General features: G+C 33.9%; 2 protein-coding genes across 4 annotated transcripts in view; one reads left to right on the top strand and one right to left on the bottom strand.

Annotated features, from left to right (window-relative positions):
- The first annotated feature begins 1513 nt into the window (after positions 1-1513).
- LOC128189351 (spermidine synthase-like) lies at positions 1514-9457 on the top strand. Its single transcript, XM_052860924.1, has 8 exons — positions 1514-1696; positions 3914-4034; positions 4327-4419; positions 4839-4992; positions 8110-8193; positions 8381-8526; positions 8754-8876; positions 9063-9457. The coding sequence occupies exons 1-8, from the start codon at positions 1566-1568 to the stop codon at positions 9108-9110; spliced, it is 900 nt and encodes a 299-aa protein (XP_052716884.1). The 5' UTR covers positions 1514-1565; the 3' UTR covers positions 9111-9457.
- LOC128189348 (uncharacterized) overlaps positions 9342-15634 on the bottom strand; it is a 25688-nt gene continuing 19395 nt past the window's right edge. For all 3 annotated transcript variants that reach the window (XM_052860920.1, XM_052860921.1, XM_052860922.1), the window contains exons 5-18: positions 15422-15550; positions 15243-15298; positions 15069-15154; positions 14724-14817; positions 14496-14598; positions 14231-14320; positions 14046-14133; positions 13626-13766; positions 12242-12381; positions 11981-12070; positions 11754-11876; positions 10527-10624; positions 10291-10409; positions 9342-10023 (exon numbers count right to left, since the gene is read on the bottom strand). In XM_052860920.1, the coding sequence (XP_052716880.1) occupies positions 9737-10023; positions 10291-10409; positions 10527-10624; positions 11754-11876; positions 11981-12070; positions 12242-12381; positions 13626-13766; positions 14046-14133; positions 14231-14320; positions 14496-14598; positions 14724-14817; positions 15069-15154; positions 15243-15298; positions 15422-15550 (1644 nt within the window). In that variant the 3' untranslated portion in view covers positions 9342-9736. The remainder of the gene's footprint in view (positions 10024-10290; positions 10410-10526; positions 10625-11753; positions 11877-11980; positions 12071-12241; positions 12382-13625; positions 13767-14045; positions 14134-14230; positions 14321-14495; positions 14599-14723; positions 14818-15068; positions 15155-15242; positions 15299-15421; positions 15551-15634) is intronic.

The raw sequence follows: 15634 nt of genomic DNA, 5'->3' as shown, positions 1-15634 counted from the left end.
ATTTGAAACTATTGGTATTAAACATTTTAGAAAGTAACACAAGTCCGTCAATTCGTTACCAAATTCGCATACATAACATTTAAACAATGCATTTATTGTGGCTGAAATGGCTCAGTAGTTACTTCGAGAACCAACCTTATACATGTATGACTAGATATTTTAGATTGCGTGTTTGAAACCACCAAAACTTAACGCAATAATTTTTTCTCTCTTATCGTTTGTTAAAATATTCAAAACTGCCCAAATTAAAAATAGTGCTTTAGCAAACCTGTGTTATAACTATCAATTACATGTACTAGTATATCTAATTGGGAAAAATTAAAATATGACTAAACCAAATGGACATTTGCACTATCTTATCCTTATGTTGGGGTGGAAGGGTTACTAGTACTTTTGTCAACCGACCTTTTCCTGATTATAAATCATGCTCAAAAATTGAAATTCCGATAGATTATCTAGAGTAGTGCTTATACTAGGCCATTTCCATTCACTGAGATGGTTGTTTCTTCAGTACTTTGTCACCTCCATCATCTTAAGCCACATTCCGGAGTCCGCATAGCTCCAGGTGGTGGGAGAGGATCATACTTATTGGCCGTGGTTGACGGCGTAGACCTCAGACGTAGTTAACGCAAGAACAGTGATGGAAACAAAAAAATCTATCGCTAATAGGCACGCTATACATTGTACATAATCGTACAAATCCCTGGAAGCTCATCAGCGACCTTCGTCCAGTTCCCATGAATAATCGATTCGTTATAGCAATAGATAGGTCTGTCATGCAGGGAAACCATTATCATGTAAAAAGTAAACGTATATCTTTGGGATTTTTTTTCACTTGCGAATTCTTAGCACCTTGAGCTTAAACCCTGCTACCACGTACAGGAGTTAAGCCTGTTTTGACCCGACATAATATCAAGACAATGTAATCATCATGGTCAAAACGGGCCTTGTCCTAGTCAGAAATTTCGGACTATGTTTTTATACCTTGGTCCTAGCTGTAGTTCTGTAGCACCCGGTCTGAAAAAATTCGGGTGGACGTACGCGTCCCAGGTCGTCTATTCCGATTTTTCTTTTTACAGACCTGCAACAAAGCTTGGCCCCTGTGTTTGTAATTAACTTGCTCACCTGCAATTTTGTTCATACTGCCAACATTTTATATCCTTCTCCTCCAGTTATTTTCGAATGTGATTGTATAATTATAGTTGAATGTACTGTGAAATTTTAACTTTAAATCAGTAATAATACGATAATATTTTAAACTTAATTCATGCAATGAACAAAATATCTAAAGCGTGGAATTAATAGGACTAGACCAGCCTCTTAGTTTTTGAATTTAAAACATTACAACTTACTTTTCTTTTGTTAATGCATAGATCTATATATCAAGAAATAAACAACTAGCCCCCCCCCCCTTTTTTTTTTAAACTCGGCATGACAGGATGTACACACCCGTAGGATCCTTGCCACCTACCTTGCCACAACCTTCGTAGAGCCTCGTGGCTACTTTCAATTTAGCTAAAACAACGAGATTCCCGAGTAGCCCGAAACGTGATTAATAAATCAACATGAACACAATCAAAGACGGTTGGTTCAGTGAAATCAGTGAATTATGGCCTGGACAAGCCATGTCGCTTCAAGTAGAAGATGTATTATTTCAAGAAAGATCAAAGTATCAGGACGTATTGGTTTTCAAAAGGTAAAAACACATCGTTGCTGAGCCGCGAATAGTTCCCACGTTGCCGGTGTCGGGGGAAAAATGGCCGCAAACAGCTGATTACCTATCATGCTTGTTGTTTGTGCGATAGCCCAATATCGATGTTAGATATAAGTGTTAAAGTATGTAGACATATTATAGTTTAATGTGTTTATGTATTTGGTATCAAGAAAAGTGATTAAGATATATCGATAAATTGTTTTTGTTTCAAATTATTTCAAATATTTTAAAATATCAATGAAATTTTATTTCTTGTCGAAATAAACATGATTTTGATTCCAATTTTTGAAAAAAGGTTTATAAAAAATTTATATTATGATTTTTTTCTAATGTAAATAATACACATTTTATGGAAATATAATTATGCATGTGGCAATTAATATTTTAAATCTAAGTACTGAAGAACTGATGGGAGTTGATTTTATTGATTATTCTTCATTTTTAAATCAAAAATAGGCAATTTCGCATAGCAAGTAGTTTCTAAGTGCTATATTTGAAGAATTACACACAATTTTCTCTAGTATGAATTATCAGGCTTTTCTGACGAGAATTCCAAGTTATAGACGGAAAAACCCATTATGAAACATGTTGTGTAATATTTAAAGATAGAATTAATGCCATCAAATTTTACAAAAATTCTGAGCTCTAGACGGAAAACCCATTATGAATCATATTGTGTAATATTTAAAGATAGAATTAATGCCATCAAATTCTATAATGCATAATGTATCAGTAATCGAAATATTTCTGGAAAATTGTATCCAAGAAATATTGAACTCTGGCGTAGGAATTCATACGACTACAAAAAATATCTAAATTCTTTGTACCATTTAAAGTCTGACTATATTTTCAGGTATTAATAAATAAGATTCTTTGAAAAACAATCCTTCTGAATGCATTCAGAATTTATTTATTATTTTCAAGTACTTAAAAGTACTAAGTCTTGTCAGTGGTGGTGATTTGTGCTTAGGTGATTTGTGCTTAGGTCCAAATACTGTTTCACTTCCGGTTTGCCAGAGTAACTGCATAGGAGAGTTGATTAAAATCAACTCCCAAAAATTGGGCCAACTTCTGAAAGTGTAAAGAAGTGGAAATTTGAAGAGATCTCACGATATCCCCACTGGCAGATGTTTGTGGAGAAAACTATGCTGTACCCCCTCCCCTTTTTTCCTCAACAATTTTATTTTCAGAGAAAAATGGGAGGTATACAGCACAGTTGTGTCCAAAAGCATGTGAAGATACAATGTTTTTCTATGTTCAAAGAAATTTAACCTTTGCCTTTGATCTTTTACCTGATTTGAATGTTTGTCAAAGGGCTTTCAAATTATATTATATGGACAATACATAATATATTGGTTGATGTCTAAGGCCACACCAATATAATCACTTACTCATTGGACCCCGCGCACTGGTATTTAAATGAAACTATACAAATAATATTATTTTTCATTTCCTACATCAAGGAAATCCTGGGCTTTTTTCTGTTCTATTTCCGCTCTATTTTTCTCATTTTAAAAAGTTTTAATTTATAAATAAGAAAGAAGTAGAAAAAATATAATTGTGCGCACAAATTTATTTATATACTGCCTAAAAATATTGCCTACAAAAAAAAAATAATTTATACTGGAAATTAAATCTCTCACCAACTCCCACCCATTTTTTTGGATGTCCGATGAACAAACTACTGGTATATATAATGATCGATATAAATGAAAAGTACATGTCCCTATGATATTATTTTAATATAGAATTTACAAATTTGGATTATCCCTTCTGTCAGCAGATGGAATAAACTACAATTATAAATTCATTTGACACCTGCTTTGCAGGCATTCAGACAGTCTAAGTTAAATTAACGTTATTTTTTTCATTTGAGATATATAATATAGAAATTTTTAAAAAGGCCTTGGATTTTCAGTAGGACGGAACTATATATTTCTTACGTTAAAACAAGTTAAAATGACGCAGGTTTCAAGTGAAACATACACCGTCTTAGCTCAAAGGCCACACAAATCTTGTTGATTTCAAAAGCCATAGCCGAGTGGCAAGCAATAAAATAGACAGGCCTACGTCACATTGCTGTTTGACACAACTACCGAAAGTCCAAGCTCTTGTTAAAATGGTTCTTCATGTAAAATAAATCTATGTCATATTTAATACCATTGTAAAAGCAAAACTTAATATTTGCTTGCATTTCAGTAAAACTTACGGAAATGTGCTGGTTTTAGATGGGGTTATTCAGTGTACAGAAAGAGATGAATTCTCATACCAAGAGATGCTGGCCCATCTACCCTTGAACTGTCACCCAAATCCAAGAAAGGTATATGTACATGTATATAAAGTTAGTACCGGTAAATGTGGTTTGATTACTTAATGGAAGGCATTGCCTGTTACTGAAGATCTAACATTTTTGAAGGGACTAGTAGGTTTGACTGACCCTTAGAGAATTCAGGAAAAGTCCTGTGTGCTCTATGAAATGTGCTGTAGGTTAAGGTTAAGAAAACCTCACTTTTGTTGAAACCTGCTGCTAATGGTTCAGTGTTGAACATGCAGCAATCTTCTTGCCTAAAGTAGTTCCAGACAGTCATTACCTTGTTGCTTGATTTGATCAGGTGCTGATTATTGGGGGAGGAGACGGTGGGGTGCTGAGGGAGGTGGTCAAACACCCAGAGGTCCAGTCTGTGGAGATGTGTGAAATTGATGAGGTGAGTGTAAGACTCATCAACATCTACAACTGATGATGTCTAACATACCTAACCCATTGTGTTATATCTAATATACTGTGGAATCATTTTTTATTCGTAGGGGTCAATGTTCGTGGATGGCCAAAATTTTTCTGGTTCGTGGGGACGTAATTTCGTTGGTACCAAGATCGAAATAGTTTTATTAAATATTGAACAAATACTTGTATATATGTTCATTGGGATGTGAATTTATGGGCAAGGGTTACCCATGAAAGCCACGACCCCTGGTCCTCCACAAGTATTGATGATTCCACAGTACCTGATACAGACAATGTGGAACATTGACAAATAAAAAAGTTTTTGATGTAGTACATTTACACCTATAGTTGTACAGAAATGTCTGTTGGGCTCTAATGACTTGTATATTATAATCCTAACAGAAAGTTATTGAGGTGTCCAAAAAGTATCTGCCAAAGATGGCCATTGGTTTTGAGAGCTCAAAATTGTCACTGCATATTGGTGATGGATTTGAATACATGAAGAAGCATCAGGGAGAATTTGACGTCATTATTACCGACTCCTCAGATCCAATAGGTAAATTGGTTATATCTAAACATGTACCAGTATTCTGAAAACTGAGTATGAATCAACATGATTGTATTTGTTTGTGAGAAATCTTCATGGTAAAAGGGGAGCTTTTGGGAATAAAAAAAAAATTAGATTGTGAAAAAATGTTGAAAGGAATAAGAACAGATTTTTTTAATTCATTATAATACTGATAATATCCGAATGTAGATGTTGTAAATTGTGTTGAATTTGAATTTGCAACTGAGTGTCTGGAAATGGAACACTCACAATTTGAAGTTCTCTGTATGTTCTATACAAAAGGGGAGGAGGAGTGGAGGGTAGGGGGTGGAGTGCTGGTTATTCATTTAAAAACTTCACTTTATAGAAATAATACATGTATTTTATTAGTAAAATTTGTCATTGATAGTTATTGTCAATTTCTGGCATTTCACAAAAGACAATATTTTATGTGCACTTACTTTCAGTATATATAGCTAGCCATCCTTCAAGTCACACAAATGAATGACTTGTTGGTCAAAGCAGTGATTCATAACAGCTGAAGGTCACAACAACAACACCACTGTCTAAGGCTTGTGCAGCTGATGGTTATAACACTCTAAGCTATTGTATTTTCTGACAGCCCAGTTATTTTTTAAGGCATAAATACTATACCAATATTAGGTGGTTTCCCCTTCCAAAAATTAGCATTTTTTCCCCAATTTATAGAAGATAGTTTTTTGCAACTGAAATAAAGAAAATTATTTCTTTGCAAATATGTGAATTGTTGGGCATATCATCCTCTCTTCAATCTGTTTCTCATGACAAATCTTAATTTGACTTCACCCGTAATTATATGTCGTTGCTTATTTTTTATAGTTTTTAGCAAGTTTTTCATCAAAAATTGCTAAATTAGTAATGAAGTGATTTTTTTTTCAATTTGAGGAAATGATGTTGACCCCCCCCCCTCCCCCCAAAAAAAAATTCAAAAGGAGGGGATGGTGGTACAAAAAAAATATCACTGCAGCCAATTCCTCATGTACTTAAAATGTTGTTCAACCAGTGGTTTGCTGTTAACATAATTGTGTGATTTAATATTAAAGAATTTAACAAACAGTAAACCTTGTCAAATTGGTCAGCTTGAGATGTACATATTCCAACATTGCTGTGGTCAATGCCAGGCTGATGACATTCACAAACTAGGTTAGAAAGGTCATTGACACAATAAACACATTCTTATTACCTTATGTACAAGTATGTACACGTGTTTATGGGTGGAATACACTTGTCACTAAGGTTGTAACATAGTATGGAGGTATTTATTGATCATGTTTGTGGGAAAATATTTTGGCACAGATACAGAAATACTGATTCACTCATGTGTATCATATCTAACAATTATTTAGTTTCAAAAAATCATGTCCAAAAAAGAAAATGTAAATTATATGTATTTATCAAGTTCAGTAAGATAGTTTAATAAACGGATAGAAGGCAAAATGATCTTGGTATCATATACCAAATGAATATCTGTAGAGCTGTCCAATAGACATATAAAGAGAATGAAAACTGGGATGTCTAGCTTATTTGGAAAAACTGGCATTGGTGTCATAGTATCTGTATGACTTCACTTGTCCTGGAGCCACTAGAGAATAGTTTCTCTCCCCACAGCCCTCTGTCGCTCATACTTTACCCACAGGGTGCCTTTGGGTAAAGAGTATGAAGGGTTTTGAATTCACATCATATCTCTTAAATCCTTGTATGGCCATTATTTTTTTTCTTTTCTTCACTCGTCCAGGCTTATACTTAATTATACATTTTAGTTTAGTACGGCAGTGACCTTGGTCCAAGTTTCTATGTCTAAGGTCAAGGTTCTTTAAGTGAAATCCATATCCAGACCATATTTTTCACCACCTTGGTCTATTCTAACTGGGACTTAACCGAAAAAGTGCTTGTGGGTATAGGGTAATACACAAAACACTGAAATTTTCAAGATGGTACAATTTTTTTTGAGTGAATATGGTCGCTTAATTTTCAAAAATTGTTTGAATTTATAAGGTAATATTATATATGTAGTAGATTGTTTATTCATGTTTATTTATGTGTATTCATATCTAACGTTATTACTGTCAATATTTTTAAAATTTCATTATTAGGAGAAGACTATCTAAGTTATTTAGAACTTGTGTCTAATCCATTTGATTTAATCAATAAAATATGTTCAATTCAGGGTAAGCAATGATCTTGAGCCTAGTGTCAAGTTTCAATGTCAAGGTCATATTATATCTGTGTAAATTTGTAATCCCGAGTATATTTTCTTCCAATCTCCATTAGTCTTAAAGGGACATGGTCACGATTTTGGTCAAATTTTATTTTTCTGTTTTTATTATTTACAATGCTTTACGAATGCATTTCTAATGATCAAATGAAATTTGGGTGCCCGTCGATGAGTATTAAGCAAGATACAGGGCTCACAATTCTTCGCATGTAAACAAGGCTAGTGCCCTGTTTTTGTTTACATAGGTTCAATATACCAGTAAAAAATCTTTTTCAAGAGGAGCTCTGAAACTCGCTTATAACTCAACAAATGACAGTCAAATTTTGGTTGCCAATTAAAAATGCCTTACTGAAGCATTATAAACATTTAAAATCAAAAAAATAATTTTTGACCAAAATCGTGACTATTCCCCTTTAATGCATTTTGACTCATACTTTACCAAGGGCACCTGTCGGTAAATGATGTGCAATGACCTTGAACCAAGTTCCTGCATCAAAGGATAAAGCGAAATGCGAGAAAGTCGCAATCTTAATATTGTCTAGTTTATTGTAAATTAGAATTTTATGCATAACATTTAATTTGCATTGAAAAACTAATCCTCAAAGATTATTTTCCATGAGCAATAAGTATTCTTAAGTTATTTCACACTGTATGCAGTCACAAGTAACGGATACTTTTATACGGTACACCAATCTATGTATCAGTGGTTGGATGGCACATGTATCTTGCAGATATATCATGAATGTAACACTAGATTTAGAGTATTTTTTTTATCATTTCTTGGAGCATTGTCAACCATTGTAAATACAGTGTAAATATCAAAATACAGCTATCAATTTATGATCATTAAGGGCATTTTTGTTATTCTGCAGGACCTGCATCTTCTTTGTTTGAGAAGTCATATTATGAATTGATGAAGAATGCACTTCGCCCAGGGGGCATTGTCTGCTGTCAAGGTATGGCATCGTCAAATTATCAAATGATTAAGCAAATCATTAAAAATCACCAATAAAAATGTGTAAAATTTGCTTTATAGAAGGATTTTTTTTATAATAACTAATGTCATTACTGTAAAAATTTATACGAGAAATAAAATTTCATAGACACGATTGCACCATTACATGTTGAATTGATTATTTGTAGGGGAGTGTTTATGGCTTCACATTGATCTAATTAAGGGGATGCAAGACTTTTGCCGTGGTCTGTACCCAGTTGTAGACTATGCTTACACCACAATACCCACCTACCCCAGTGGTCAGATAGGGTTCATTCTCTGCGGACTTAACTCTGTAAGTGGTCAGATCCAGACATCAAATGTCCTAGGTTTACATCAGTTCAAATAGATCTGAATATCTTATTTTCTAAATATATAATATTCTCAATGTATTATTTAAAAAAATTAAATGGCGTAAGTATACAAGTAAAAGCTTCATCCATGATCTTTACCAATTTCCCAATTACTAGAACATGTAATATTGTAAAAGGACTTAGTTTAACTCACATAGTCTATATTCAGGATGCTAACTTTAAGGAGCCTGTCAGAAAATTCACCATTGAGGAGGAGATCAAATTAAAGCTCCAGTACTACAATGCTGATGTACACAGAAGTGCTTTTGTCCTGCCTCAGTTTGCAAGAAAGGTAAAACATGAAAAGAAATCCACTGCCCTAGTCTCACAGACTCTTGTTCATCAATGCAGATTTAAAATAAATTTGTACAAGTTATTTCCTAAATGATTAACACATGTAGTACAAAAATTCTAAAAGTTATTTCCTATATGATAACATATATTACAAGAAGTAATCAATTGCACCTTTATATTGTAGGTGTTGAAGGGAGAGAGTGTAGGGAATGGGCCAATTAACAGCCAGTAGTCACGAGACCATCACAAAGAAGACACACTCATATTCATTGTTTCAACATTTTACTTGTAACAATAGAATTGTGCTATATGCCTCAGGTTAACAGTCAATTGCTGGCACATACTTTTGGGTATAAATCACAACATTCAATTAAAAGTTTCATTGTAGGATTCTTTATAATTATATATACAGAGATCTATTTTTAGTCAGTTGCTTAAAGATATCACTGCCACTATTTTTGTCTTTAAATTTTTACAAAATCTTTAAAAAATGTGGAACTCCATGTACCAGAAATCAATATTTTTTGTTTCACAGACCTTTTATTTGTAAATAAACTTGGTGAAATGGGCATTTGAAAATTGATTTCTTTGTTTTGTTTCTATAGTAATCATGGATTGATCTCATTACAATGTATTACATTAAGTAAACCAAAAAGTCAACAACTTTAAAAATCAAATAATATTGTTTTAATTATGAGGAAGGTAGATGTATCAAGTTTATATCTAAATATATTGGATATTGACACATCTTGTATGCAGTGTTTGTATAACAGAAATATACACTTTCATTTATACATGTATTAACATTGCACCTTTCCTCAAAAGTCATTACTGTACTGCTTAATTTCAGAATAAAATTCAATTCTTTGACTTTGGTTTCTTTTTCTGCTTTGACTTTCCATCATTGTTTTTGAACTTCTTAAATTTTCCAGGTTTGAATGTCTTTTTAGCTGTGTCTTTTTTATTCCATTTACTGCTTCCCTTTTTCTTGTTGTCTTTCTTGACTGGTGCAGTGTCCTTATTGTCTTTAACTGGTTCCTCTTCACTCTGGTTTTCTCCCTTCACAGCGACTTCTTTCTTAACATCCTCCGCTACATTTACAGAGTCTGCCATCTCTGTAGCCACTCGGGTTTTTTCCTCAGCACCTATTATTATAAAATTGATCTTCCTTAATAATAATTTAAAATACATTGTACAAGTTTTATTACCACAGGTGTCAGAACTGGGGGGCTAAGTTATATTTTTGCAGAGTTATACGTAACCAAAGACCCTCCCCCCCCCCCCTTTTTAATTGATAAATTTTAGGTATAAAGACTACAGTAGCAGTCTTTTATGATCATTTGTCTCATGCCAGTCTGCATAAATCTATGTGACACATGTATCAGAATGACACACAAAATTTTAACAAATACCTGGGATTTTGTTTGAAAACTTCTTCAGTTTAGCCACAAAGAAGCCATCCAAGTTATGTGTGTGTGGGTAAAATCTTCTCGTCAGCTTCATGTTGGGATGAAATCGATGTCTTTCAAAGCTAGTGGAAATACAAAGAGAAATGATAGATGAGTAATGTTTATTGGTCATTATACATGTACATTTACATGTATATAAATTCGAAATCAAATTACTGTGCAAAACCAATGAAACGTACTTTACATATCCTTCTTTTCCAAAGTCTAGCCCTGTTGGTACCAACTTTACATTTCTCTTGTTGAGTGCATATTCAATCACAGATTCATTTTCATCAACCTGTAAATTCATTGATTAAAAACTTAATGCTAGCTTGGCTAACAGGTACGGTAAATACATTCAGTTTCCTGAAACTCAAAAATATATAAATATCACTGAGATGGTGTAAATAATTAAATTTTAATTTGAAAACAAGATTAGTTCAAAGTAACACAATTTAAAACAGGCACTGGTAAATATGGGTTGAAATGTGAACCCAATTACTGTAAACCAACATTTATTCGCGGCGACTTTATTTCGCGATTTACTTCCAATAAACTGGTTCCCGACAACTAATGTTCGCGACAAGCCTTATCCAGACCCGTATTTTGTTAATACAACCATACAATAAAGACTGGTTCGCAGCGAGAAATATTCGCGACAACGAGGCGCTCGCGAACCTCGCAAAAATTTCTCGCATGTGAATTAAAGTTGGTTTACAGTATTTAAAGGGAGAAAAATTGTGCAAGGATTTTGCACACACTTGTATTAAAATGACTAGCACCTTTACACACAAACTCTCTTTCAGTGAAGCATGAACTTTTCTTTGCTAGCTGAGCCAGAGGGTTTCTGATCTGCACCGAATCCAACTTGCTGAGGAGCAGTCTGGATCAGAAACCCTCAGCTAGCAAAGATGCAACTAGACAGGGCAAGTGAAAGAAGAAAAATAATGCTTCAATGATCTGCTATAACCTAAACCAATGAATAGAAACTTTCATTCAATGTTGCTGCAACCTTCTTATAAAAGAAGTTAAATACAGTACGTGCCAGACTGAACCAAGGGGAGAGAAAATATAATCAATCCTATGCCTGCTGAATCTTTAGTCGGGTGTTCTACCAACTGAATGAATCTGGCACAGGCAAACGAGCTTGTCTGTCCGTCGCATTCCTCTCCGCCATGTTTATTCCAGATATGTACTTTGCAAAGATGGGTTTATATCTTGAAATATGCTTTAGACAGTAAATTTATCCAAATCCATTTTTTAGGTGAAGTTTTTAACAACTTAGATGAAGGGGAAAGAAATATTCCAGACAAATGATTTCAGATGGACACACTTTTTCTTTATGTAGATTAGGAAAAGCAGGGCCCAATTTACCAAAATAAAATAATAAACATTTAAAAATAGAATTGTAAGGTTCAGGTACTTACAAGAATAGAACATGTGGAATACACAATATAACCACCAGTGCTTGACTTGGCATCACAGCAGTCAATGGCCGCCAATAACAGCTCTCTCTGGAGATGGGAGCACCTCTGGATGTCCTTCTCATCCTTCAAAATAAACAAAATCGATTTAAAATGTATACAAAAGAATCTCCAAAAGGTTAGAGCAGGCCAGCAAGTTCCTGTGTGATTACATTAGTACTTGTACTTACCTTGTTCATTTTGACCTCTGTATCCTTGGCAATGACCCCTGTCCCACTACAAGGGGCGTCTAACAGAACTCTATCGAACCCATGCATGACCTGTATGAAGAATTAATATTTTAACTACTGGTATATATATTCAACACCTTTCTCTAATGGTTCTGCAAGTGTTTATGGGAGAAAGGACACCTTCCTCTTATTGTTCTTAAACAAATTGTTTGCAAGACTAGTATTTATGGGCGTAAGATGTCATTTTGTTTAGGTACTTACTGAGGGAAACTTCCTTCCATCATAATTACAGATGACAGTATTGGTGATCCCCATCCTGTGTACATTCCCAACTATGGCCTTTGCCCTGTCCTTATTGGCATCATTGGCAAAAATAACTCCTGTGTTTTTCATCAGTGAAGCTGAAATGTATTACATACTTGAACGACAAGTAAATTTTTTCATTCTAATTTACTTCTTTTCAGATTTGTTTATAATATGTTCAAAACTAAATGGAGAGAAAACCGTTCACTAAAAATGCTTTTAATTCTTAGTTGTCCCATTTCAAACTGCCAAATTGATTTTTTCATCTTTGCTAGCAAAAGGATTAGGCTGTTCTTGTCCTCATGTCAGATATCAATGCAATGATGGTAGACACACATCATTTAATCAATGTGTCTTATTTGTCTGCTCCCAAGCATATACATGTATCTACATGATACATTTCTTTCAGGAATGTATTATTGACATCAATGACTGCATGTAATATCAAATACTAATTGATCAAATAAAACTGCATGTAATATCAAATACTAATTGATCAAATAAAACTGTTCTAGTGTGTGATAATTTTGAGTAATCTTTGGTTTCTCTTTCACATGAGCCCTAAATTCATCAAAAAGGAAACAGACTTCTAACCTATAAAGATTATTGTTATATTCAGTAGTATATTCTCACTATATAACTCTATATAGACGAATAGTCAATAATTGTAATATTAGCTCGTCCGAAAAATATTGACCGGTCAATATTTTTTTTATATTGACCAGCTAGGAATAATATCTAGAGAACATTCCCTCTATTTCAAATAAACGCCTCTGATTAGTTGATTCGTAAACAATGACGTAAATAACTCTTCGCGACTCCAAAACAAGGTGACGTCATAATAGACAGTCAGTCAAGGCAAGTAAACAACGGACGCGCAATGCGACGGTTTGCTATCATAACGGATATATATAAGTATTTGAGAATTACTGTGAAGTAAAATCAGGTAGAGCATCTATACATATTAATTCTTTCGGTCGGCGGAATATCACCAGTGACCGTTTGATGCTGTGGATATTTTGGAAATGAACTTTGCACAGAATTGAATTCATGAATTCTTTGTTGAGCCGAGAAAATTACGGCGATCTGTTACTTTCTTAGTTTTTGGTTTGTTTCTTCATATAACAAAACAAATGTTGACTGTGTTTTCGGGCAACATTGATTATATTTGCCCCCTTGGGACGAAAATATTGCCCTCCGCTTCGCGTCGGGCAATATTTCGTCCCTCGGGGGCTAATATAATCAATGTTGCCCTCAACCCCAGTCAATATTTGTATAATATCAGATTCAGCCTTACCATTATTTATATATATTATAAGTATCTAATTAGTTAAGTGATTACCTATATGAGTTGTTTTTCCCCCCGGAGCTGATGACATGTCCAGGATGCGTTCGTTTTCCTGGGGGGCCAGAGCCATGACGGGTAGGAAGCTAGATCCTCCTTGTATGATGTAGTGACCCGCCAAGTATTCAGGTGTGGCACCTGGAGAAAAATAACAAAGATGAAAACAAAGTCATTTCTCAATGAATAAATAGGTTCTATACATAGTAAATACATACAGTTTCTGGACATAAGTATTTGTTGCTTTCCCAGTATGCAAAGTATAAATACTGTCTGTTCAATAAAAACTAAGATACTCTTCTGATTATGATATCAATTTTTATAGACATGCTCATATATTTTTTCACGATATTAAAGACCTGCTGTGAAAATTGTAATACATGTAGTACATTTTTTCATACATATCTGTGAACCACTTACCAAGAGGCACTTGGGAGTCATAAACAACAAGTCCAACTTTAGACCATTTTCCTATGGGATCTAAGTTCACCCCTCTGTTGATCAGAGCCTGAAAGATATGAAACAAGCAACTTAAAACATTAACTTACCAGTAACTATAATGAGTCTAAATGCAAAGCTTGGGGAGTGTCTAAACAAAGTATTACCTGAGCTAAGTCTCTCCTCCTTGTTTTTAGTGTGTTTGTGCGAATAGTGACAGGTCTTTGTACTTCATTAGCTTCCAGAAATTCTGATATCTACAAGATTTCCAAAGAAAGTTTAAGCATAAAATTCTAATTTATCACTGTTTTTTTTTCTATTGAAATATTCTTTAAAACCATAGTAAATGGGAGTTACAAACAACCTTTGTAAATCTTGATAGTCACTGGTTTGTTTGTGTATTGGTCCATACTTGCTAAATATTCTCTTTACCTCATGAGGGAAAAGTTGTACCAGTTTTTCCATAAGGAACTCATTATAACTGTAGTAAGCACACAGGTCTTTAATGAGCTGATCCAAGTAGTCCTGTCTGGTTCTGTAACATTATCATTTAGACATACTGTAACTTTCAAAGTCAATGTCATCTGTTTAACATTCTGACACTATATGTCTACAGAACTTGGTTTCTACTGTATACTGTTTGAAAATACTTTATCTCACCTGTCTGGTTCTCTCCGACCTTTGAAGTCCCCCAGTACATGTTGAACTTCTTTGATTCTCTGCAGTATCAGCTGTAAATCTGGTGGTTGTTGGCGTACATAGGTTAAGGAGACCAACGTACAACAGTACACTTCTAAAACTGACTTGGCGATTTTATGACATCAAATTTACAACAAAAGCAAATTTATTATCCATAAAATGAAGCTGAGGGTAGCAAGTTTATATCTGTAAATTAGATACCTAACTTATAGTAGATCCTTATGCATTACTTTGTTAACGATAGATAGAAACCACTATATCTCCGGACATTTATTTCACAGTAAAATTTCTATATAAAAAGGATATTTTCTTTTTCAATTTCTTGTCCACTTGGTAGGGTGTATTTCTCCATTTCTGAGATGTTGGTCTGAAGTTCTGCCTCTGCAAGTTTCCTACAAATCAAATATAAAATAATAATTAAAAATAGAGATTAAATTAAAATATCTACAAGTAGAACATGAAATGAAAACATTTACATACCTGTCTTTTTCTTGTTTCTTATTCAACTTCTTTGCTGCTTTTTCTATAGGTAACATCTACAATACAGTGTTAGGTAGAAGAGACTTAACCTCAAAACCACCAAATGATTCTAATGATGATATATTGATCGATTTATCTGAACAGGAATAGAAAACAATAACTTCTCTAAAAAGATTTACATCTTCATTCTCGTCTTCATCTTCCTCATCTTCATCACTATCAAATTCATCATCATCCATGTTATCATCATCACCATCATCATCACTGTCATTTTCATCCTCTTCTTCAGATTCGCTGACATCCTCATCCTTTGAAAATATTATTCAATCAAATTGTTAAATTTATTAATGTTTATGATGAACAACCAATAAGAATGAGAAAAAAATTGTATT

Source organism: Crassostrea angulata, chromosome 6, assembly GCF_025612915.1.
Source record: "Crassostrea angulata isolate pt1a10 chromosome 6, ASM2561291v2, whole genome shotgun sequence".
In the NCBI taxonomy this organism is placed as follows: Eukaryota; Metazoa; Mollusca; class Bivalvia; order Ostreida; family Ostreidae; genus Magallana; species Magallana angulata.
This window is presented reverse-complemented; position numbering and strand designations above follow the sequence as displayed.